At 41.2% G+C, this 25,578-nt stretch overlaps 1 protein-coding gene across 3 annotated transcripts in view; it reads left to right on the forward strand.

Moving 5' to 3' along the window:
- The window catches only part of PCDH15 (protocadherin related 15), a 1,303,618-nt gene that overhangs the window by 710,569 nt on the left and 567,471 nt on the right, over window positions 1–25,578 (forward strand). For all 3 annotated transcript variants that reach the window (XM_059729933.1, XM_059729932.1, XM_019484297.2), the window contains one exon: window positions 12,829–12,939. In XM_059729933.1, the coding sequence (XP_059585916.1) occupies window positions 12,829–12,939 (111 nt within the window). The remainder of the gene's footprint in view (window positions 1–12,828; window positions 12,940–25,578) is intronic.

The following is a 25,578-nucleotide window of genomic DNA, read 5'->3' on the forward strand; positions in this document are numbered from 1 at the left end:
CAGCTGCAGTCTCCCAGCCATAGAATGTGTGATGCACCCCTGCAGCTGGAAGATCACAGCAGCTGTGACCTCCCAGCTGTGGGGATGCATGGGGCACCCCTATGGTTTAGGGAACTATCAGCTGAGGAGCTCCCTGCTACAGGAACTTGAGGCAGAAGGCATGGTTGTGTGGATTGTACATTAGAGCCTATGGTGCCTTTACCTGCATGTGTAGAGGGGCCCTGTCAGACCAACCTGGTGGCCTTCTATGACCAGGTCACAAAATCCTTAGACGCAGGTGTAGCAGTGGACGTAGTCTTTCTGGACTTTAGGAAGGCCTTCAACACTGTCTCTGACCTCATTCTCATTAAAAAACCCCAAAAAACTAGGGAATGGTGGCATTGACACCTACACAGTCAATTGGGTCGCTAACTGACTAGAGGGCCGCACCCAGAGAGTGGTGGTGGGCGGGTCTTATTTGACCTGGAGTGGGGGGGATGGGGCTTCACAGGGCGCGGTCCTCAGACCTGCACTATTCAACATCTTCATCAGTGACTTGGATGAGGGGGTAAAAAGCACCCTGTTCAAATTTGCAGACAACACTAAGATGTGGGGGGGAAGTGGGCACACTAGAGGGGAGAAGTAGGCTGCAATCGGACCTAGACAGGTTATAGGGGTGGGAGGATGAGAACAGAATGGGTTTCAACACTGACAAGTGCAAGGTACTGCACTGGCGGGGAAGAACCAGCAGTATACCTACAGGCTGGGGAACTCCCTTCTAGTCAGTGCAGAGGCAGAAAAGGATCTTGGGGTCATTATTGATGCCAAAATGAACATGGGCCACCAATGTGAGGACGTAGTCAGGAAGGCGAACCGTACCTTGTCATGCATCCAGATGCATCTCAAGCAGGTCCAAGGAGGTGATCCTCCCCCTCTATGCGACACTGGTCAGGCCACAGTTGGAGTACTGCGTTCCGTTCTAATACTGCATTTTTTTCAGATTGGCCTTCAAAGCATCCTTGAATCCCTTCTTTTGCCTAATTCTAGAGTGGTAAACATCATTGCGTTTGGCATATAGGACTTGTTTCAGGATCTGGTTGTCAGGTATCGTTATGATGTGTCCTGTCCAATGGAGCTGGTGCCAAATAAACACAGCTTCAATGCTGGTGGTGTTGTCTTGAGCAAAAACATTGGTATTTGTTTTTCTTTTGTTTCAATTTATATGGAGGATTTTCAGAAGACATTGGTGATACAAACATTCCAAAGCTTTCAGGTGTTTCTGGTGTATGTTTCACATCCATATAGTTGCATAGGAATGACAACAGCCTGGTAGACAAGAAATTTGGGTTGGGTCCTGACATCATGAATATCGAAGACATATTTTTGGAGATGTCCAAAGGCAACACCGGTAGACTTAATCCAGTGTTGAACATTGATGTCTATGTTTACTTTTTGGGAAAGGTGGCTACCTAAGTAGGGGAAAGGCTCAACATTCTCCTACAATTGCCCTCTAATTCTAGTATGTGGAGAAGCACCTTGTTGGTTTGACATAGGTTGGTAAAGTGTCTCAGTTTTATTGAAGCTGACAGTGAGTCAAAGCATTTTATCCACTTCACAGAAACAGTAAGTGCCTTGAAGCAATTAGGTAGGGCACACAGAGCACAATCATCAGTACACTGAAGATCATTGATGGAGGTGTCAGTTGTCTAGGATTTGGAATGCAACTGTTTGAAGTTAAAGATATTTCCATCCATGTGATATTGGATGCTGACTCCTAATGGAAGTCTATCAGCAATGTGTGTAATAGCTACAATATAGATGGAAAAGAGTGTTAATGCAATCATACATCTGTGTTACTTGACTTCAGTCCTAAGAGTGAAAGGGTCCATTTCTAAGTGATCGCTTAGGATGGTTTCTGTCATGTTGTAAAGAAGTCTGATAATGGTAACAAATTTTGCTGGGCATCCAAATCCCATCAGTATTTCCCCTTGGTCTCTTTCTGTTGATTGACCTGAATAAGGTCTTCAGTTTAATGAAGGCTATGCAAAGATCTTAGTGCTCACAGCACTTCTCCTGCAGCTGTCTAGCAACAAAACTATCATGCCTCTGAGTGGTCTGAAACAATATTGGAACTTGGATAGAATCTGCATACTGAGGAACATGAGTGTATTGAGGAGACTGAGGGAAAGAATCTTCCAGCTGTGGACAGGAGTACAATACCACAATGACTGCTGCAATGCAGTCTTAGATTCATAGATTGTAAGGCTGGAAGGGACCTCAGAAGATCATCAAGTCCAGCCCCCTGCACCAAGCAGGAAAGATAATTGGTCAGGTGACCCCAGCAAGGTGACTGTCTAGTCTCCAGAGAAGGAGATTTTACCACCTCTGGAGGGAGCTTATTCCACAGTCTGGACACCCTGACTGTGAAGAAGTTTTCCCTAATGTTGAGCCTGAATTAATCTTCCAGAAGTTTTGTGACCGTTACTTCTGGTTTTCCCCTCAGGTGCCCTGGTGAACAGTTGCTCACTGAGCCCTTGATATACTCCCCTAATGTAACCATAAGCTGCTGCCAGGTCACCTCTCAGCCTTCTTTTTCTCAGGCTGAAGAGTCCCAGATCCCTCAGCCTTTCCTCGTATGGCTTGCCTTTTGAGACTGATCATGTGAGTGGCTCTTCTTTGGACTCTTTCAAGCTTGACAACATCCTTGTTAAACTGCAGTGCCCAGAACTGGACACAGTACTCCAGCTGAGGTTTCACCAGTGCTGAGTAGAGCGGAAGAATCGCCGCCTTGGTTTTGCTGGAGATGCAATTGATACATGCCAGAGTATTATTTGCCCTACTGGCTACAGCATCACGCTGCCAGCTCATATTCATATTGTGGTCTATTATTACCCCCAGGTCCCTTTCATTCATGGTGTTAGTCAGTTTGATGCCACCAAGCCTGTAGGTGTGTTGGGGGTTGCTTGTCCCAAGTTGGAGCAGTTTACATTTCTCAACATTGAACTTCATCAGTTTCCGATCTGCCCAACTTGCTACCCTAAGTCCACCTGTATCTGCAGCCTATCTTCAAGTGTGACTATGCTCCCCCATAATGTCATGTCATCCACAAACTTGGCCAGTGAGCTCTTCACTCTCACATCCAAATCATTAATAAAGATATTGAAAAGTACTGGACCGAGCACCGACCCCTGCGAAGCACACCTGTCCACTTCTTGCTAGGATGACACATCTGTTCACTAGAACTCTCTGGGTTTTATCCTGCAGACAGTTTCTCACCCACCTGACTATCTTGGAGTTAAGCCCACAATCCTCCAATTTTTCATGAGGACATTGTGCGATACTAGATCAAAAGCCTTTTGGAAGTCAAGGTATCCAATGTCAACCTACTCTCTCATGTCCAGGTGGCATTCAGAAGTGTATTTCCCTTTAACGAATATGATAATGATTATGGCATTTCTCAAAGCACTGAAAATGTTTTCATGTTTCCAGATTTTCATAACAATAGTGTGTAATCAATGAGAGATACATTTTTTCACCTTGTTTGTAACTTTCAGCTGACATTCCATCAGGACCACATACTTTGTTCTTCATATGCTTAATGGCTTTCAGGACCTCTCAATAAGTTGATGCATCTGCTAGATAGTCCTTAATGGGGTGTTGTGGATTGCCTTTGGTGATATTGTCTTTGCTTATGTTTGGAGTTGATGTAATTCTGCCAGGCTTTGAAGGCTCTTCTTTTTCTGTCAATTAGAGCTTAAATTTCTCTATCTTTCTCATTGAACCAATTTTGATGTTTTTTGTGGAGAAGTCTTGGAGATTCTTTGCATGTCTCATGGATATCTATCTTGAGGCTCTCTAACCATCAGGAGATGGTTTCTCACTAAGACACTGCTGGAGATCATCACTTTTAGCTGGGTCTTTCAAGCACTCTATATTAAACCTCTTCCTTGGTTGCTTCTTTTGTTCACGTCATTTTGGGGCAATACAAAAAGACATGATGGAATGTAACAAATAATGATCCACCCAGCAGTTGTCTGTGCAGGTTGTAGCTCTGGTGATACAGATGCTGTGATGGTCCCAGACATGCACTATGATGTACTCAAGCAGATCCCAGTGTTTTGAGCTGGGGTGCATCCATAAGGGAACGGAGAGTTTGTGGTGATGAGATCATGTTCTGGACGCTTGCTCAGCAGAAGAATTCTATTTGAATTGACATTCCACAGCCCTTCATTTTCATAATTCAGAGTCCTTGTTCCCTTTAACACTGAAATAGCCAAGAAGAATTATCTTATCTTTTTTGGGGACAGATGACACAACTTGATCAAATTTTTCTTTGGTTTTATCATCTGCATGAAGGTTCAGGGTATATGCATTGTTGCATGTTATCTGTTAGTCAGTTGAAGGTGAAAGATCATGATGGCCATGTGCCACCGATTTGGGGGGGGGGGGTTTGCACATGGCTACCTGGATGACATTTTGGACTGGAGCCACACTCTCCATCTATCTGTGTCCACAGCAGCAGCAGATGCGGGGAATGGCTCCAGCCAGGCAGGGGGCATAGCTCCAGCCCAAAATGCTGTGGCATGTGTGGACTTGCCTGACAGTACACCAGTGTGCTGCAGGATATGGGTTGGGAAACGCTGATCTAGAAAGATGACCACTGCAGTGGCATAAGGAGACCTTTTGGTTTTCCTTATTCCCAAATTCTGCCATTTTAGCTGAGATGCTCATTACGTATTATATTTTCTTATCCCCAATGGTTCATTTAATCATCTTTTATTAGTGCCTTTTTAAGTATGTGCTTTCCTGTCATTGTAGCTATCTGTTGAAATCCCCCTTTTTCTCTCCCCACCTTCTTATTGCTAATAGTGGCTAATTAAAGGCTAACTGAATTGCCTGTATTCCTTTCTATCCCAAGACAGTATATGTTCCTCTGTCCTCAAGACAGTGTCCAACATCGACATTGGCTCCAGTTGCTTCTGTTCTCATTCTTTGAGTAAAGGTAGAATTGGAATGTGTCAGAGACCCTTTTGGTCAAAGCAACTACAGATGTTTGCTTTGTTGCTGTGGAACAGCCCACTAGGGTGGTAGAAAAGTTCACTCTCACCCAATTTTTAACGTAATTTTCCTCCTTGCATCTTTTATATAGGACACTGAAAATTAAAATGATGGATGATAATGTTGCAAGGAGTAACAGTTTTTAGCTAGCTAGTAGAAGTGGTGCAGCAGAATGCTTCCAGAAGTTGCATTTTAAAAAAAAATAATTATTATTAATTTTTTGTCTTTTTAAATAGGGTTTAAAATTGTTATGTAGTAGGCAGAGTGCTAATATAATGTATTACTAAGCAGAAGTTGTACATTATTAATGTAGTACATTATTAATGCAAAGATGTAAGTAACCTTTCAAAACACACAAAATTGCCAGGACTAATGCAGCAAATTGCAAGTAATCTCCTTTTTAAAAAATGTGTTTCTGTTGATTTCATCTCAGAAGTTTTCAGTATACAAATTTCCTGAAGATAATAAAGTGTTCCTGAAAACAATTGACTGTTTTTCCAGATCATCAAGGATTTTACTTTATTTTTTTTTACCTATTTCAGATCTATTTTATTTATCACACATGCTCTCCATTCTGTAGTTGTTGCCATCCAACTACAAATACAAACAGGTGCGTAATATTAAAAAAAACCCAAAAACAAACCTAAGTAATTTGGGAACATACTGATTTTCAAGATCCCAACCTGAAATTGTTGAATGGAAATTCTAAGGTAGAACATTTATGCATTTACCATAATTACTTTTCAATGTTTTAATGCATTGTGATGGTTCTGCTTATGAATATTATACATTAGAGCATAATGTGATGCCATTAAATAGAGTGGGTTGGAAAGTTATCACTCAAGATTTCCATCAGAAAATGCTGTCTTGATTAAAAGAGTGTTTTTGCAAAGTCATATCTGTTTCAATGGCATGTTCTGTGAAAACAAATTTGGAATATTCGCTTCTTTTCTTTTCATTCTTTCCCTTTTCTTGACAACTTAGTAGCAGTAGTGCATGATATGGCATGTCATGTTTTGTCATTATTTTAATAGATTACATAGATTTTTATTTAATTTCATATTTTTTTAAAATATTGACAGCTGATACTTAACTCAGATTGATACTACTTGTTTTCTGAATTGAAATATATCTAATTTGTATAACTCTTGAAATAAATTGGAATATTACAGGCCCTCTCTACATGTGGAGATATAAAGGTGTATTTGGATCTAATATGTAATCCAAGTATGTAGCAGGAGGCACAGTTGTGGGATTATGCATTCGATCCCATCATGACTTATTGTCAGTGCAAGGAGAGCCTGATCCTGGGCTCCCCCTGCACTGGCAAGAAGCAAGCTGCCGCGGATGGGACTCACCTTAGCTGTTAATGGCTTCCAGCCATAGGGGTGTCTCACACACCGCATGGCTTGAAGATGTATTTGCTGCAATCTCCCAGCCCCAGGGGTGCATGAAACTTGTGTCTATGGTTCAATGAATGCTCCTTAGTGAACCTACATTAATTTCCCTAATCACTGACTCCTGTGTTCATAACAAATTTTAGTACGGTTGTTCAAGGGTGTAAGATCTCCTAGCAGACTCTGTTAGGTTCTTATCTTGCTGTATCTGTATATCTTAACACACTTAGAATGTTCATTTACATCCAGGTCCAGCTCTCCTGGTACAGATACATTGTAAAACATTTAGACACTATTGATCCTTCCATTATATAGTAATTTATGTGCACTTTGAAATATTACAGCTCAAAATATACAGTAACAAGTGATATTGATTACATTCAAGTAAGCATAGAATAAGGAAAACTGGTCTAGAATTGTAACATTTAAATTTGAAAGATTTACAGCATGATACCTTCCCTGGAATGCATCTTAAAGGGAATCAAAAGGGCCTTTGGTCAATATCCTGCCATTTTTATATTTGCAACAAAATTTGCAATTATTTCATGACTGATCTCCAGAGATTGCAAGTAAATTTGAGTATATTGAGTCAGTTTCCTAATTACTCTCCTCTGTCTTAGTACCTGTTCTACAGAAAATTTGCATAACTTTCTTAACCAGATATAAAATGTTATTAGTTGTAATGAGAAATAAATGCTTTGGATCTATCTTGTGCCTGGCTACTATAGGAGTGTAATGGTTCCAATAATTAAAAAGACAGAAAAGTCCCTATAATATCTGATGCTGTTCCCCCTACTCTTAAACAAGGTTCATTATCATTTTTTATTGCTGTTGAAGAAACCAGCAGTAAATTAATCTGATTTTTGTTTGATTTCTTATTTAAAGTTTAATTCTTAAATGATTGCGGAAGTTATGTAGTTAGGAAGCAAATTCATCCTGTTCAATAAAACTTTTATGAAAGGTTCCAACCAAATTATAGATCTGAGAAATTCATAGACTAATTTACTTTGGTTTATGTTGGGGGTAGAAGAGGTGATTGTGATTTATTGATTTAGGCCAGCGGTATTCAACCTCTTCAGCACTGTAGGCCAGATAAGTAGTGCAGGGCCAATCTGTTGGATGTATCCTATGAGTGGGGCTGGCACGTGGATCAGTCCACAGGTGTGATCTGGCATGACAGTGTGACCCTGGATGCCAGATCCAACTGCAGAGCAGCTGCACACCAGCGCAACCTAAAACATGGAGCTATATCATTTGGACCACAGGCTCCCCTTGGGTCTATAAATTTAGCAGTGGGGTAGAGGGGACAGAGTTATTGCTGTGGCTGTGGGAGCAGTTAATGCTGCTACTCTTTTCCAGCTGTCAAATTTACAGACTCATGGGGATCCTGTATGTTTGTTTGCTTGTTTTTCTTTCTTAATTTTAATTTTCATTTCTTATCTTTGGCTATTTCAATATAGTCCTTTCTTGGTCCCAGACTTAGCTATTTTTTTCCTGTTCTAGCTGTTGTCTCCCAAATTGTGTGCATTGTTTTACTTTACCTAACAATGGCAATACACACAGAAAAGTGAAGAAGTACTCCCAGCCAGACAACTTTCAAAGCATGCTTCTGAGTCTCTGGTATGAGAAGCAGGAAGGAGCTTTTACCTAGCTGCTACTGTCCCCCATGGGAACAGGAGGACTGAAGCAGCCCACGCTTTCCCCAGACCAGAATCATCCTAGTCTCAGGAAAGGGTGAAGAGCAGGGGAGAAGGGTGGCTGCAGGCTGAATGTACTTCTCCCTCTCCTGCAATCATTTTCCACCACTACAAACAAAAACTTATATGCAGTCTTAGCTTTATGCCCATGGACAGCTCCCTATGTGTGTGCATTGGATGAAATGCTACACACAGCGGTAGGCTCTTGATTTGGCAGACCATAACGTGAAGATCTAACAGAAGGTAGGAAAGCACTTAAAGGCTTTGTAAAGCTGAACTCTAAAAATAGAGGCAAATTGGAAGTCAGTGAGAATCTAATGTGTGAATGCATAAATGTATATATGTACTAATCTCTGAGAAGGTTCACTCAAGATCAGAACTTGTTTTTTGAAGCTTCTATATGTAGACTATTTTGATATTTACTTAACATTATCCTCTTGTACAAACAGGGGTCATATGAATGATATGTCATTACTTTCATAAGTACAACTTATTTCCATCTAGTATAAAAATATCATCACAGACAAATGTCTTTGACAAGAAAATCTTCTAAGCCATTGACAAATGTTTTGAAGGTGTTAACTACTGATTTTTTTTTTTTTGCCTGTTTTTCTGCTAGGGGGTATAAAAGACATTGCAGAATTCAGTAATCTTTGTTATCCTTGGGTATTTATACACATAGTTTTTTGTTTGGTGGTGTGCTGGAGATTCACTGCTTCTGTGCAGCCTTGATTAATTGAGTCTGCTCCACACATGAGCTGACATGCACTGTGCTGCACTGTGTGCAGTTGTATACATGGTGAAATGTGCATCAGTACACAGAAATTGGTGATGGTGCACTTTTGAACTAAAGCACCTCTGAGATATTTTACTTCAAATGTGTATGTCAACCATTTTCTCAGTGCTGACATGCATTTTGTCACTTATACAACTGGAAGTGTCACAGTGCCCGGCATTTTTCAAAGCACCTGGTGCTTTGGCGCTTGCACGTGTAGAAATGTCTCATGGTAAATGGGGCAAAAGAAGCTTTGGCCTGGCTTTCTCTTAATCTATGCAGTTTAAGTGGACTTCAGGAATCATATCTGTTTTGCACACCTGAGTCAAAACACTCACTGACTGGCTTGCAGGTTGATTCTGTTTTATCATTTTAAACTTTGTGTCTCAGGACTCTATTCTGAATATTTTAATTAAGTCTTTCTGCCAAACATTCTCAAAGAATATTCAATAAATGCATCTTGTTACTTGTGTAACCTTGTCAGATAAACCAGGTTTGTTCCGCTCGAGTAATAGGGCTCTGTGAAATGGGCCCTATTTGATTCGGATTTGGCCTGAATCGAGGACAGTGATTTGATCCATTGATTCGGATCACTGTCCCTGATTCAATTAGGCTAAATCAAAGTCTGAAGATTCAATGCTGATTCAGCGAATCAGTGATTCGGACACAGGTGTAGCTTTAAAAGTTTTTTTTTCTATATACCTTGATGTAGCAGCACGGCTCGTGATCTTTGGGATGCTGGGGTGGATGAAGCATCCAACAGGAGCATGGGGGAAGGGGAGGGGGGGGTCTCCAGTGTCCTCAGCAGCGAAACTGGAAGTGGACCAGAATTACCTCCAGTCCACTTCTGGGTCTGCCAGGGAGCACGTTGGGACCCCCTCTGTGCCTTTCCAGCTCAGTGATCAGCTGCAGGGGGACCTTGGGTGCCCTACCAGACCCAGGAGGCACCAGTCATCAAGCTGGGGGGAAATGGGGGGCCCCCGTGTGCTCGTTGTGGACCAGGAAGTGGACCGGAAGTACTTCTGGTCCACTTCTGGGTCTGCTGCCAAGTGCACTGGGGAGCTCCCCGTGCTTCTGTGGGATACTGCATCTGCCCTAGCACTGCAGCATTCAGAGCACCTGCTACCTAGAGGTATGTAGAAAAAACATTTAAAACTGTATCTACATCCGAATCTCCAAATCTGTTTGAATCTCTCTGAATCAATCTTCAGGGTTCCGAGTAGATTCGGAGAGATTAATTGGTCCTCTGATTCAATTCCAATTCAGAGATTCAACCACTGAATTGGGCCGAATCTCCACTGAATTGAGTCAGGAACTGAGGCAGCCCTGGGGAGCTGAAAGGAATCCCCGCCTCCTGCTCAGCCCCTGGCACAGGAGGGAGTGGGATGCAGTCCCCCAGACAGGTTGCCTGCCCATACAACCCAGTATGAGAGTCCCAGGTGAGGGCAGTGCTGGGCTGGGGGGCACATTCTCATCCCAGCCCCACTCACCAGATTGTGGGGGGACAAAGAGCCCCCCACTGTGTGGGCTTTCCCTCACCCTCTGCAGTGTGCAAACCCAGGCTAGGAGGTCCTGGGGGTCCATTACCTTTCCCTTCATCCTTCTGGGTTGACAGGTGCAGGCTAAGGAGCAGAGGCTTTATTGCCTCAGCTCTGCTCCTCTGGAGCAGACCGCATAGCCCACAGCTGCAAAGTATCTTGGGATGCTGGGGAACTCTGAGGTAACTTGATTCAAGAGGCAATCTGGGACAGAAATTATATAAACCAGTTTAACCTAAAACAGGCAAATCTGATACTATGTCCATCCAGGTTAGTTAAAGCTGGTTCAGCCATTTGGAAACCAATTTCTTTGAACTGATCTTCTGTTCTGTTGCATGTTAAACTGGTTTTCAATCACTTAAATTGGTTTATATGTAAATTCTGTCCCTGGCCTCAAAGTTTGAACAATAATACTATCTCCAGAAATTCTCAGTCTAAATAATTGTTCCCTTGTTTTCAGTCTTTGGCAGTGTAGAACATATTTTGTCAGCAGCACTTTCTTTTTTAATTCAATACTCTTTTTGTTTTGTTACTTTAAAGAATAAAATTCTAAAGCATTGTCACGCAAGAGTTTTGTAGGAATTAGTTTCTAAAGCTGAGTCATGAGGTCATTCTACTTAGTATAACTTTGGGCTTACATTTAAGTGGTGACGAAAACCAAAGAAGTTTTTTTCTTGCTCAAAATAAGTTGTGTGTAAGCTATGCTAGATTTTAACTGAAGTGCTGTTTTGGGTGAGGGGGTTGTTTGTTTTTTACACTGAAGCACCTGAAGAAAAAAAATAAGTTACTTCATTCAGACTGTACACCTGCCTGCAATCTGAAAACACAATGTCAAGGTTGCTAAGCTTGAAACTTAACTTCCTTTGACAACTTTACCATTTTAAAGTTTTCTTACCTTGAGGCATATTTCATATTACTCTTCTATCCTTTCCCTTGTCTCATTGCTTCAGCTTTAATTTCCCTCTTGTTCTTGTGTAAAGCATTTTCATCTGAATAGGTTTTTCAGTATGTTTTTGTTGTTTGTGTTTGTTTTTGTCCTACAAAAAATGACTTTGTACAGTTTGATTTACTATGAATTTAACAAACAGTATCTGTAATGTTGCCAATTTATTATGGCAACCACTTGTTGACTGAAAATCAAATTGCTGCTTAAAGAAACAGCTTTACAGGGCAAAAATGTGCAGCAATATCCCCTTTTTAAAGGAAACAGTAATACTTTGTTGTTCTGCAGTATTTTTCATTGAAAGAAATACATTTTTTCATTGAAAGAATTTCATCGAATTAAATGTTTTCATTTTCATTGAAAACATAACATTTACTTCATTCCTGTAGATTAAATTAAATATAATTTGCATTTTGAAGATGGGAATCTTTCTGTGCTTTAATTTCCTTAATGCCAAGGTGGAAGTTAGTAAAAGTACTGAGAACAGTTTCTAGATCTTGTCTCCTAAATCTTGTTTCAGCTTCCAGTTGACACATTTTCAAAAGAATCAGTTGTCACAATAACTCATTTTAGGTTTGCATACAATGGCATTTAAAAAAAAATTAGTAGTGCTACTGAAAATTCTGCCTTTCAAAACGAAGGTGTAGAGGAAATAGAATTTCACCTTTGATTAAATAAGATAAAAAGTAAGTAAGGCTTCTTTTCAGCGAACTGTTACATTCACTTTTAACTTTAATCACATGAGTAATTATAACTTTTTTCAGCAGAGGACTAAAATCAGTGAAATATACACATGCTTAAATCTTTGCTAACCAAGTTCTGAATGATAGGGTATATGCTTTCCTTACATTTAGTTTTTAGCCTCTTTCTACAACATTTGGGATATGCAGAGGTTTTGCAAAAGAAAAAAGAAATGAAAAATAAAATGATATTGAGATCTTAAACTGTGATGCTTGGAAATACTGTCTATGCAGCAAGAAAAAACATCGAAATGGAAAGAATGTAGACATCAAAAAGCAAGAATGCCCATTGCAAAATAGAAAAGCCATTCTGAAACCTCTATCCTTCCCATCTTCTTACTACTTGAACAAGATTTAATGAAAAGGAAATATAGGAGCTTTGCTTATAGGGATCCTTTGCAAGTTGATGAATTACAATATGCAATAAAATTTAAAAAAAAAAACACATACAGACATATGAGCAGGAGCAACAGCAGAAGTTATACTTTTATACATTTTCTTATGAGATTCAGTTGAAGATAACTTCATCTTCATGGGCTGAGGGAGGACCTTGATTCATTTGTACAAAGAACTTAAAAATGAACTAATCAGAAAGTGCCCATATATAACTTTTATAATAGATAAATCAATAAAAACACTGTAATTATTTAATCCTACCATATAGCATATACTTGTATTTTGTTTTTTTGTTTCTTTTGCAGACATCAAATAAGACCTTTGACATCCCTCTAACTTTGTCTGGAGCTGTAGTTTTACGAGAGAGACTAAATTATGAAGAGAAAACACGGTATTTAGTCATTGTCCAAGCAAACGTAAGTGTAAATTCTTTAATGGTTATTTCTGACACCAATTCTTTCCAAATTTGTTGACTAAGATTTTCTTAGGAGAAAAGAACAATCTTGTCCATATACCAGGTCCCAGGTGCCTTTTCCCATAACTCATCAGTGTCAAAATATTGTCCAATATCTCTTTAGCCCATACTGTCTTTTTAACAGCCTGACATGTTGTTATTACTGGTTAGAAAAAAAACCCTTATTTTTGTCCTGAAACAAGGCATTCATTTTAGCACTGGGAATGGGGAATATATTTTTAGTATATTCCATATTGAAAAGTGCATTCTGGTGTCAATAAGTGTCCATTTTCTGACACATCCAGCAATACTAATTTGATCCAAAATGAGTTTAATGGATACAATTTAACTGCATCCCTCAGTTTTGAAATGCAGCCTTCTATAAAAGGCAATTTTTCTTTCAAGTCATACCATATGTGTTAAAGGTTTTTACAGGGTATCTAGTACTGGAAAATGCATGCTGAAAATAAGTGACATTTAAAATGCATCAAATATATCTGTCATTGGGAGGGGCTTTACATGTCCTTGAAGGCAATGACAGCACTAATCCATCCCCCTTTTCTTCTGTTTCTAATAAGTGGGGAAAATAGTCCCGTTCAAATCTTTACCTCTGAAATGCCTGGACATAGTAAATGCGACACACAAATGGTGTTAAATCATTTCATTTTTTAAATAGTCTGTTTTCACTGTGTTGCCCTGGTCAACATTATACAACAAATGAGGAAAGCTACTTGGAAATTTCTATTTGAGATTTGTATAATGTAAATATATCAGGCTCTTTGTATTACTCCACGCTAAAATACAGTCCCTAATATAGGTATCAGACCTGCATGCCCCCTCCAAAAAAAAAAACTTGTAAGCAATGTTTCTCTTTGGGAGTATTGCATGGTGCAGGACCCAGGTAACTCATAAAGACATGGTTATCTCATATAAGCAGCTCATCCTTTTTTCTCAGGGGCATGACACAGAGCTAGAACTCCTTCCACTTCCAACAACTGAGAGGAAGAATGAATGCCAGAGCTGGTTCTGAATTAAAGCTGAATTAAGATTTCAAGAACAAATTTAAATGTTGAATTTCATAAATTTTGAATGACTGACTTAGCAATCTAAATAGATCTGTTATCTACTAGGGTACTCTTAACTCAATTACTATGTAATATAGTAATTGTTTATTTTTGAAAGGAGCCACATAAATACAAAATAGTTGTTGCTACTGTTTTTGTTATGTGAAATTACAAAAGGGAAGTTCATGAGAGTACACGAACCTACATGAGTTTTCTTTTTATTTTAGATGGATAGATGGGGCATTTTAACTTTCCCAGGTTTCTGCAAGAATCCTCAGGCTTTCAGCAGCAATAGAACTATGCTAAGGATTGAATTTGTGCATGATTTTACAATGTGGTCTATTTGACCTAATTCTACTACAGAATCACAGGCACATGTTTGCTGGCAATATGCCCAAATGAGCCAGTCTCCTGCTCTTTGTTGTATGTTGGGCTTTCATTCCCTGGATTTTCTAGGAATGGTAGCTCAGTCCTAGCAGACCTCTGAAAGCAGACCTCTGAAGGCTGTTCTTGGGTCCAAGTTACATAGCAGTTTGAAATGGCTTAATTTTTGCCCCAAGCCATCATTCTTTGGGTCCAAGGATCAAACATCTGTTCTAGGATTAACAGTGACATCTACCCAAGGACTTCAAATGCCAGATCTCTTCAATCTAGTATCATAGATGTGGCTTTCTCCCAAAGCCCCTTATTGTCTACTGCATCTAAGTCTCTAATGACAAAGCCAAATATATATGCATTTGCCTTCTAGGGTTAAGTAAATCAGTAGGCCATTCCTCTTTTATTACTTGGGGTCTCTCCTTGGCTGTTTTAGCACAAGCATGCGTTTTGAGTCCAGCATCAACTCTTCAACATAGGATCTAATTTCTAAGTCCTCTCCCCTGTACTTGAATAGAAGACATAAAAAAACATAACAATGAACATAAGAAAGGAACTTCATATGCAGTAGAAATTCTTATCCTTTTCATTTTCATCTGGCCTAGTTTAGGAGTCCACTGCACTAGATTCACCAGTGCAATATCTGGGGTTACTGGCAAATGCTAGTGGTGATTTATCATGGGAACTCCATGGTGAGAATTCTTTGACTATCACCTGTTTTTTCATGTACAGGAACCTGGCCAACTTTCCATATGCAAAAGAAGATCTCTACTGTGCAGGTGTTTCATTCCAGCTTAGAACTTTTTCTAGTCATACCTTAATCCTGTCCATCCAGAAAGCAAATTGGGGTGCTCAGGACAGACACTTATCAGCCAGTTCCTATACCTGACACTGTGGGGACCTTGTAACATGTTGCACTTTGAGCAGTTTAAACATTGGTATTAGTGCTAGCTTGAGTTTGGAATAGGCACACCTTAAGACTAACATTTTCTATGACTATCCACTACCTGCATATCTGTGAGTTGCAACTAGAGAATTGGCAAGCAGGGGTCTGAAGGTCTACAGCTGTGAGTTGCCACTGCAGGGCAGTAAGCCAGGACAGGTTTCTCTCCCTGCACTAAGGGGGAGGAGGGGGGAGTGAGGTGGGGGGACGGGGAGGTGGAGAAGCTGAAAGGTGGAGAAACTAGGATGAGGGTGAGTAATGAAATGAATGGTGGAAAGGAAATGGGGATGGAGGAAGGATGGTGAAAGGATGGAAGTCAGCCACTGAAGAATAAAATAAAAAGTAAATTAAAAAGAATTAAAGGGGAAGTAAATTAAAGAAGGTATCATGTTTCTTAAATAAGGATTTGGGATTGGGGTGTGGAGGGTGCTGGTCTTGCTTCCCAGAATGGTTGGTAGGTGGGAACAATGAGGGGAAGGTGCTTTTGGAGTAGCTACCCCTGCCCTGGGAAGGAAACTCCAGTTCATAGTATCCAATCTGACCCCCTACCCTGTTCCCTCCCCACTCCTGGACTCATCTATGCCCTATGACTTGGCTAGCTGGCATGAGCTGTGCAGGCTATTTGCATGGGATAGCACCCCGGCCTTGGCTTCACCACAATCCACTGGCTGATGAATTGGCTCCGTGGTCAGACCCAGAGGCTGGTGGTTGGCAGACGTCAATCATCGTGGTATGCTGTGTCCAGCGGGGTCCCTCAAGGCTCTGTCCTTGGGCCAACACTTTTCAACATCTTCATTAATGATGTAGACATTAGTAACAGAAGTGAACTGGCCAAGTTCACTGATGACACCAAACTTTGGGGTAAAGCGCCCACACCTGAGGACAGGAGGGTGATCCAGGCTGACCTTGACAGGCTCAAGAAATGGGCAGATGAGAACCTGATGGTGTTTAACACCAAAAAATCCAAGGTTCTCCACCTTGGGAAGAAAAATCCACAACATGGTTATAGGCTCGGCAGTGCCACGCTGGCTAGCTCTATGGACGAAAGGGACTTGGGGTTCATCAGTGACTTGGACGAGGGAGTCAAATGTACTCTGTCCAAGTTTGCAGATGACACAAAGCTATGGGGAGAAGTGGACATGCCGGAGGGCAGGGAACAGCTGCAGGCAGACCTGGATAGGTTGGACAAGTGGGCAGAAAACAACAGGATGCAGTTCAACAAGGAGAAATGCAACGTGCTGCACCTAGGGAGGAAAAATGTCCAGCACACCTACAGCCTAGGGAATGACCTGCTGGCTGGCACAGAGGTGGAAAGGGATCTTGCAGTCCTAGTGGACTCCAAGATGAACATGAGCCGGCAGTGTGACGAAGCCATCAGAAAAGCCAATGGCACTTTATCGTGCATCAGCAGATGCATGACGAATAGGTCCAAGGAGGTGATACTTCCCCTCTATCGGGCGCTGGTCAGACCGCAGTTGGAGTACTGCGTGCAATTCTGGGCGCCACACTTCAAGAAGGATGCGGATAACCTGGAGAGGGTCCAGAGAAGGGCCACTCGTATGGTCAAGGGCCTGCAGACCAAGCCCTACGAGGAGAGACTAGAGAAACTGGATCTTTTCAGCCTCCGCAAGAGAAGGTTGAGAGGCTGCCTATAAGTTCATCACGGGAGCACAGAAGGGAATTGGTGAGTATTTATTCACCAAGGCGCCCCCGGGGGTTACAAGAAATAATGGCCACAAGCTAGCAGAGAGCAGATTTAGGTTGGACATTAGGAAGAACTTCTTCACAGTTCAAGTGGCCAAGGTCTGGAACGGGCTCCCAAGGGAGGTGGTGCTCTCCCCTACCCTGGGGGTCTTCAAGAGGAGGTTAGATGAGTATCTAGCTGGGGTCATCTAGACCCAGCACTCTTTCCTGCTTATGCAGGGGTTCGGACTCGATGATCTATTGAGGTCCCTTCCGACCCTAACATCTATGAATCTATGATTGACCACAAGAACATGAGCCTTCAATATGATGCTGCGGCTAGTAAAGTGAGCAAAATGCTGGCTTGCATCCATAGATGCTTCTCAAGGAAATCCCAGAATGCCATTTCCCATTGTACTTGACCTTGGTGAAGCCACAGCTGGAGTACTGTGTCCAGTTTTGGGCTCCACAATTCAAAAAGGATGTGAAGAAACTTGAGAGAGTCCAGAAGAGAGCCACATGCATGATCAGAGGTCAGGAAAACAGACCTTATGATGAAAGGCTAAGAGCCATGGGACTCTTCAGCCAGGAAAAGCACAGGCTCTGGGGTGATCTGGTGGCTTCCTATAAGGTTATAAGGTGTACTCACCAGGATCTGGGGGAATGTCTGTTCACCAGAGCGCCCCAATATATAACAAGTTTGAATGGTCACAAACTCCTCCATGACCATTTCAGGCTGGACATAATGAAGAATTTCTTTACTGCCCAAGCCCCCAAGGTTTGGAATAGACTGCCACCAGATGTGGTTCAAGCATCTACTTTGAATGCCTTCAAGAGAAATTTGGATGCTTAGCTTGCTGGGATCCTATGATCCCTGCTGACTTCCTGCCCCTGGGGCAGGGGGCTGGACATGATGATTTTCCAAGGTCCCTTCCAGCCCTAATGTCTATGAAACTCCTGTGTGTGGGAAGGTCACACCCCTGTGGTGGGAGGGGGAGTTGGCTCGGTGTCCAAACTGCTGGGAAGTAGAATTCAGGGGGTGGAAAGGTTATCTGTACAGAACAGGATGGTGGGGGAAGAGAAGCTGTATTCTGGAATGCTGGAGGACTGCAACTTGGTCAGGTCATCTGTGGGGAGTGGCTCCACGTTAATGGAACATGAATTGGGTAACACATCAGAAATAAACCTTCCCTGGGGTGATGTGAATTTAAGTTGCAGGGATTAAGAGCTCCAGGAGCTACCTAAATTAATGTGTAACAGGTCCCTACCTTTCAGTCTCTTCACATGCCTGGCTCCTACAGAGAGCCCTCTTTCACCTGGGTGTCACTACATGCTAATCTCTAAGAGGTGAAGTATATTGATGGTCCTCTTTATTGATGGTCCTTATGCAACAGGAATAAAGACATTATTTACCAGTGACTTGTTTTTCAAGAGTCATCTCTGTGCATTTATACCTCCTGCCCATCTTTGCCCATCTTTGTCTGTTAACCTGTAAACACAGATATTTTCCTTTTGAATTTAGTCTTTGCAGGATTGAGACCATAATGACTGATTCTTTATTATTCAATAGTTCAACTACTGATACAAATAAAAACTCTCTCAGGCTTAGGCTTTAGTCATATAACCCTTACTACCCATTCACCAATCATCCTCTGCACCTGGGATTAAAGGCTGTATGTATAGATATATATTAAACACTCTTGTAAATCTCTCAGTGTATTTAAACTGGTGTTGATTTCAGTGACATTTGGAAATGCTTAATGATGATAGAATTGGTCAGATAAAAAGAAAGATCCCATTCTCAGACCTAGATCATATATCTCTTATAAGTTGTCCTGTGATTTCTTTTATATTGTATTTATATTTTTCACATTGGTTCCTTCTCGTGTGTGTGTATTGTACAATAATGTTTTATTAACAGATGTCATTTTTTGTTTGTTGCTTTTTAATAATTGAACAGGAAACTAGGAGAATAAATAGAGGGTTAGGATAAATACCTAGTAAATATGTAGTTAAAATATCTAATTTATCCAAGGATAAAAAAAATTATATTATTTTATACAGAGAAAGATCATATAACCCACCATTAAAATCCAGTTACTTCTCATCTGAACATTTGCACTGTTAAACAGTGCAAATCAATATATCTCAACAGTTCAGGACAGGAAGAATATTATTAATTTAAAAGACCAAGAGTAATTTTTGGAGATTTTCACTAGAATTTTTTTCTAGTTAAAATGATTTGTTTAAAGCTGTTTTTTACTGTTATATATGATTGAAGATATGGCATCAATTATAAGGAATGATAGTATATGAAACTAGGAAAGGTGACATGAGCCCCAATTTCATGAGATTGCAAGTTTGGTTGATAAAAGGAACTGTGCTGACAAAACAGACTGTTGTGAAGCATTTGATGTTTGATAAAAATAATACTCTACAAACTCAATGTAGCTCAAAATGAATAGATATTTAAAAATCTGGATAACCAATAGATCTTAATATTTGTAAATGGGGGTAAGAAAACTCTGCAGTGTTTCTAATAGGATTCTGCAGTGATCTGTTTTTGCTACAGTGTCATTTAAAATTGTTATCAGTCATCTATAAGAAAATAATTGCTAGGAAAAATTGCAGATGACATGCACACATTGGCAAAGTGATAACGAATGATGTGGATTAGTCAGTTACATAGACCAGTCTGATATGGCAGTCTCATTTAAATATCGTACATTTTTAGTATAATGAAATGCTAAAGCATACATTTGTGAATAAAAATGTAGGTCAGACTTAAAAATGGGAGACAACTATCTGGAATGCAGCAAAAATGGAAAGGATTTAGGAGTAATGATATGTAGGTAGGCAACTACATTAATTCCTAGTGATATTTTGTAGTTCAAGCAAAAGTAATTGGCTTCATGCAAAAAAGATTGGGTGAGATTTCTTGGCTTATATAATGCTGAAAGTCAGACTAGCTAATCATAGTGGTTCTTCCTAGCTTTAAAGTCCATAAAGCTATAGAATAAATATAAACATTTAAGATCATGCCTAAATCTCTCTCTATTTAAAAAAAATGATCATGGGGTCAACTCCCACTGATTCCCTTAAGCACTTTGAGAAATAGGGATGGAATGGAGCATGTGTTTAAATATCTTCTTGGATTCAAATGAGAGTGGGGAACCAAAAAATTAAGCCACAATTCTGAATTAATATTGAATTTTAGGTATTAATCTATATAGTAACATTGGTTGCCCCAGTACTTGGGATTTGCGCTTGCTAGGTAACAATGTCCACGCAAGCAAACAAGATTACATACTCTAATCATCACAGCACAAAAATGTTGTGGGATGGAAGAAAGCATATTTCAGATGGAAGGGAACTATAACAGTCATTCTATTTTGGGAGTATTGTGTTTTGGTAGTGTCAAGCACCATATGTGAAATGAGAAGCAAAGATAACATAAGTGTGTTATTGAAGTGTGTTGATTAAAGAAAAAAATGTTATAGTAAATGCAGCCTTGACATCCCTCTCTAAAGCAGAATGATGCATTTCACACCATTTGACAAGCACTATATGCTCTAAACCCACAGGGCTTAATCCCTATCCATGGGTGTGATGGTTTAATGCCTTTAGTTGAAAGGCACAGAAGATGCTTTTTCTGCCTAAAAGAAAGACATGTAGTCTGAATTACCTTTTCATTTTGAACCTAAAGGCCTGTAGAAGTGAAACTCAAATTACGTCTCTTGGGGACATTTGTAAATAAAGTAAAATAAAATAGAGTCCAACACTAGATTCAGTTGCAGCTGAGCCAACTATCTCTAAGTGCCCTAGCAACCAAGATCCAAAAATTTCAACATGACAGCAAGTTGAAGTCTGAAAATTTGGTAGCATGGGAGCAGAGGCAATTAATACTGCCACCCCTCCCACACTGCCAAATTCCCAAAACCTGCACAGCTGAATCATGGCTGAGCCAAACTTCATTAACTCTGCAGGACTGGGTCATGGTGGGTCATGCCTCTATCCCCCTACACAACTGGATTGGGGCCAGGCTGCTCCCTGTAATTATGAGAGCTGTTAAGTAGTACACCTTCTTTATAACAGCAAATATTGTTTATTAATGCTTTCTTCATGAAAGACTCTAGCAATGTTTTTGCAGACAACTCTTTACAGCAACCAACAGCTCTGTCTGCTCTCAACTGGTCTCAGCCAGTTCTGATTAACAAAGCAAACAACTCTAATCTTTGTTACCTGTAGCTGTTTTCTTAACAAGACTGTGTACTATTGCCACATCTCTGCTTTTTAAACATCTAGCTTTCTAACTACAGCACAACTTTAATAAACCATTTTTATAAAGAAATTACACTAACACTGACATTAACATTGAATAACACTAACATTAACATTAACACTGACATTAACATTGTTCAGTAAGTCTTTGTGGTGCTTGGTGTAGTCTGTTCGATATGTGTGATGCTGCTTCATCCTCCTCAGTGACTGAGGCAGGTGTTTCTTCTTGTAGCTCCTCTGAGCAACTTTCCTGACTCTGCTTGCGTATATTTTCCAGTAGGGCTGTGTGAAACTTCGGTCTCTGATTTGATTTGGTGAAGATTCAGCGGCCAAATCTCCGAATCAGAATCTAATCAGGAGACCCTTTAATCTCTCCAAATTGAATTGGAACCCTCCAAATCAATTCAGAGAGATTCAATGATTCAGACATAGAAACAGCTTTATATGTTTTTTCTACATACTTCAAGGTACCAGGTGGCTCATGCACACTGAGATGGCGGGGCAGATGGAGCGTCCCATGGGAGCGTGGCAGGATGGGGTCCCCAGCGTGCTCGGCAGTGGACCCGGAAGTGGTCTAGAAGCACTTCCAGTCCCTTTTGGGTCCACCACAGAGCATGCGGGGGACACCCTCCTGCACCCCGACTCAGTGACTGGTGCCTCCTGGGTCTGGGGAGAGCACCTGGTGTCCCCCTTGTGGCTGACTGCTGAGCTGGGTAGGTGCAAGGAGGGATCCCCTGCGTGCTCAGTGGCAAACCTGCAAGTGGACCAGAAGTACTGTCAGTCCACTTCCGGGTCCACCGCTGAGCATGTGCCTGCCCCCCCCCCCCCCCCAAACACTCCTATGGGATGCTCTGTCCACCCCACCATCTCTGCATTCACAAGCCGTCTGGTACCTTGAGCTATGTAGAAAAAAATTTAAAGCTCTGTCTATGGCCAAATCGCTGATTCTCCAAATCAGCATCAAATCTTCAGATTCAGATTCAACTGAATCAAATAGGGATGGTGATCTGAATCAACAAATCAAATCACTGTCCCCCGAATTGGGCTGAATCCAAATCAACTTTGACCCACTTCACATCCCCTAGTCTCCAGCTCTTCACTCTTCTTATCCTCCACGTCACGTCAAAAAGATTGTCCATCCTTAGTCTCTATGTTGTGAGATCATGAAGCAACCTTGTTAACAACCCATTCTTTCTGTTCCCAGCTTTATACCATTATAGAGATGAACTGTATCATTGGGCTTAGTGCCTGCAATGCCCATGACCCCTGGTTACAGTACATTTTTTTTTGTTTAGCTTTGGCCTATTGTTTATACCTGTGAAAGTAAATGTCAGTCCTCTGCTTTGCTACTGGCAGTCTGGGTATCCTAGTTCTTAACTTCATGTTAAATAAAATTTCAGCTAGTAACAGGCCATGTGCTAGAGGAGCTGATCTGCAACTCAGAATTGCTAAATATGGATCACCACTTGAATCCTTGGATTTCTTTAATAATCTTTTTATTATCTTGACACCATTTTCCACAAGCCCATTAAACTGGGTCTCTCAGGCTTGATGTAACATGCTGAAAACTATAGTCCCATGCAAATGTTTTAAATTCGTGCCTCAAAAACTGGGAGCCATTGTCAGACATAACCCCATGTGAAATTCCATGTCTGGAAAAGATTGAATTAAGGTGTGCAGTCATATCACCTAATAAAGCAACTTCAAGATAGTGAGAAAAATAATCTAAACTCAACAGGTAATTTTTGCCCGCTAGTGTAAACAAATCAATTCCCACTTTGTACCATGTCTCTTGAATAGCATTGTCTATCCACATTTGGTTCCTTCTTATTCTTAGGCTGCTATGTGTCACATTTATGTACAGCATTTTCTATCTAACTGTTCATAAGCAGCCAATATAATACCTCCTTGGCCCTCCTTTTTCTTTTTCCAATGCCCAGATGACCCTCATATATTCTTTTAATCATATCCTCTTGTAGTGCTTTAGGTAGTACCATCCTGTGACCCATGAACAAAACACCATCAATCATTGAGAGCTCTGCTTTAAACTGGAAATATGGACTTGCTATGTAATGACCAGACCATCCAATGGCAATAGCTTTGATAACCTTCTGCAGTGTGCCATCCTGTGCTATAGCTTCTACAAAGTTTTGCCACATCCCCTCAAATCCTGGTTTATATCTATGTATGTAGGTATGTATGTATATGTATGTGTATATGTAATATGTGTGTGTGTGTATATATATATATATATATATATATAAAAATATGCATGCACATTTTATATATATATATACATACACGTGTGTGTGTGTATTTATTCCATTGACCTGCACAATGTCAGACTCCATTTCAGTACCATCAACAGTGTTGTCAACTGCCCTGGACAAAATATCTGCAATCACTTGTTCTTTGCCTGGTTTATAGTCTAATCTCAAATCATATAATTGTAACTGGAAAAAAAGATCTCTGTAGTCTGGGAGATATATTAGCAAGCCCCTTTCTTGCAATGATGATTAGAGGTTTGTGGATAGTTTCTGCCACAACTGCTCTTCGATATATAAAAACACAAATATTTTTGCATCTACACACCAGACCTAAAGCCTACTTCTCTATTTGTGCATAATAGGCATTCTTTTTCTGTGAGGGCTCTGGGTGCATATGCCACTGGGCTCCATTCACCATACTTTTGCAACAGGGTTGCATCAGTGCCCTCTTTAGAGCCAGCTGTGGACAACTTAGTTTCTCATTTACTGTAAAAACACCTGAACTGGAGCCATCTCTTTTTTTTTTTTTAACTTTGCAAATTCTTCGTCCATGTTGGCATCCCATGTCCACTGAGTGTTGTTTTTTAGCAGTGCTCTGTTTGTTGGTGTGCTCTGCAATATTTTTGATATACTTGCCTACATGGGTGACCATTCTCTGGAACCTTTGTACCTGTTCCTTATCTTATGAGGGTGGCATATTTGATATTGTGCTTATTCTCTTATTTGCACCCCCTTTTCTGATATTTATTTCCCAAGTAAGTGATTACTTTAACTCTAAATTTGCAGTTCTGCTTATTAAGTTTCAGCCCTGCCACTCTTGACTTTTTGAGGGCTTTCTGTAGCCCTAAAAAATGTTCTTCATTTTTGCCCCATACAAGGATGTCATCAATGTACACTTTGACACATGCTACTCCAGCAAAGGTTTGCTGCACTTTCCTGTGAAAGATTTAGTGCTGATTTGAGGCCAAACATGAGGCTGCAAAAGCAATATCTCCCAAAGGGCATATTACAAGTGCAAAGCCATGAGCTTTTTCATCTAACGGAACCTGCCAAAATCCCAAAGATGCATCCAGAATTGAAAAATATTTAGCACCAGCCATTTCACTAAATATATCCTCTCTCATAGGCAATGGAAAGTGCTCTCTTTTTACAAATTTATTGAGCCCTTTTGGATCTAAACACAGTCTTAGTGTCCCATTGTGACGAAGTGGGTCTCCCCACCTAGCCACTTGCCTTTGGGCACGCCTCCCACCTGACTCACCTGCCATGCCTTGTTCTTATAATAGGATGTTTAAGTAGGAGGCTGCCCATTTTATGTCCTGATGCCAGGGGGTGCTATCTGTGGCTCCAAACCTCCCCTACACTGCAGCCTGGGCCTCGCAGATGGAATCCAGTTGTTAGTCACACCAGCCCCACACTGGGCTCCAGAATCCTCCTATCAGGACCTCCCTTTGATCCCTCTGCTCAGGCGGCCTACTCCACCATCATTCAGGCTGCTGAGCTCCCTGTAGCTATCTCCCCTCTCGGGTATAGTCCCCTCAGGACCTTCGGCCACACAGGCCCTCACCTCACCTCCAAGGCCAGGCGGGACCCCAGGCCCTCGGCTCTGGGTATCCCTCACGGTGGGTCCCTGGCCTTTTTGACCTTCCTGGTCCTGACCAGTCAAGGGGGTACTCTACCTCTGGCTTCTCTCACTAGCCCCACTCTCTCTCCCAGGTCCACCTTCCTGGATGTGGGAGCTGGGGTACCTCATACTACAACTGTTGCTCCAGGGTCTCACAGGGGACTCTCACTCCCCACCTGAAGCAGCAGGTCATGGTACTACGTAAGATATTACTTTTGACCCGCCCTTGGCCTCCCAGCAGTGGAGGGACATACCCGGGTCAGGACTCACCCCTCTCTCTTGGTTTGAGCTCCCTCTACTCAGCCTCTGGCCCAAGCTTCAGCCTCAGGTGTCCAAAGACCTCCCTGGACCTATTCCCCTCACC

Source organism: Alligator mississippiensis, chromosome 6 (assembly GCF_030867095.1).
Source record: "Alligator mississippiensis isolate rAllMis1 chromosome 6, rAllMis1, whole genome shotgun sequence".
NCBI classification, from domain to species: Eukaryota; Metazoa; Chordata; order Crocodylia; family Alligatoridae; genus Alligator; species Alligator mississippiensis.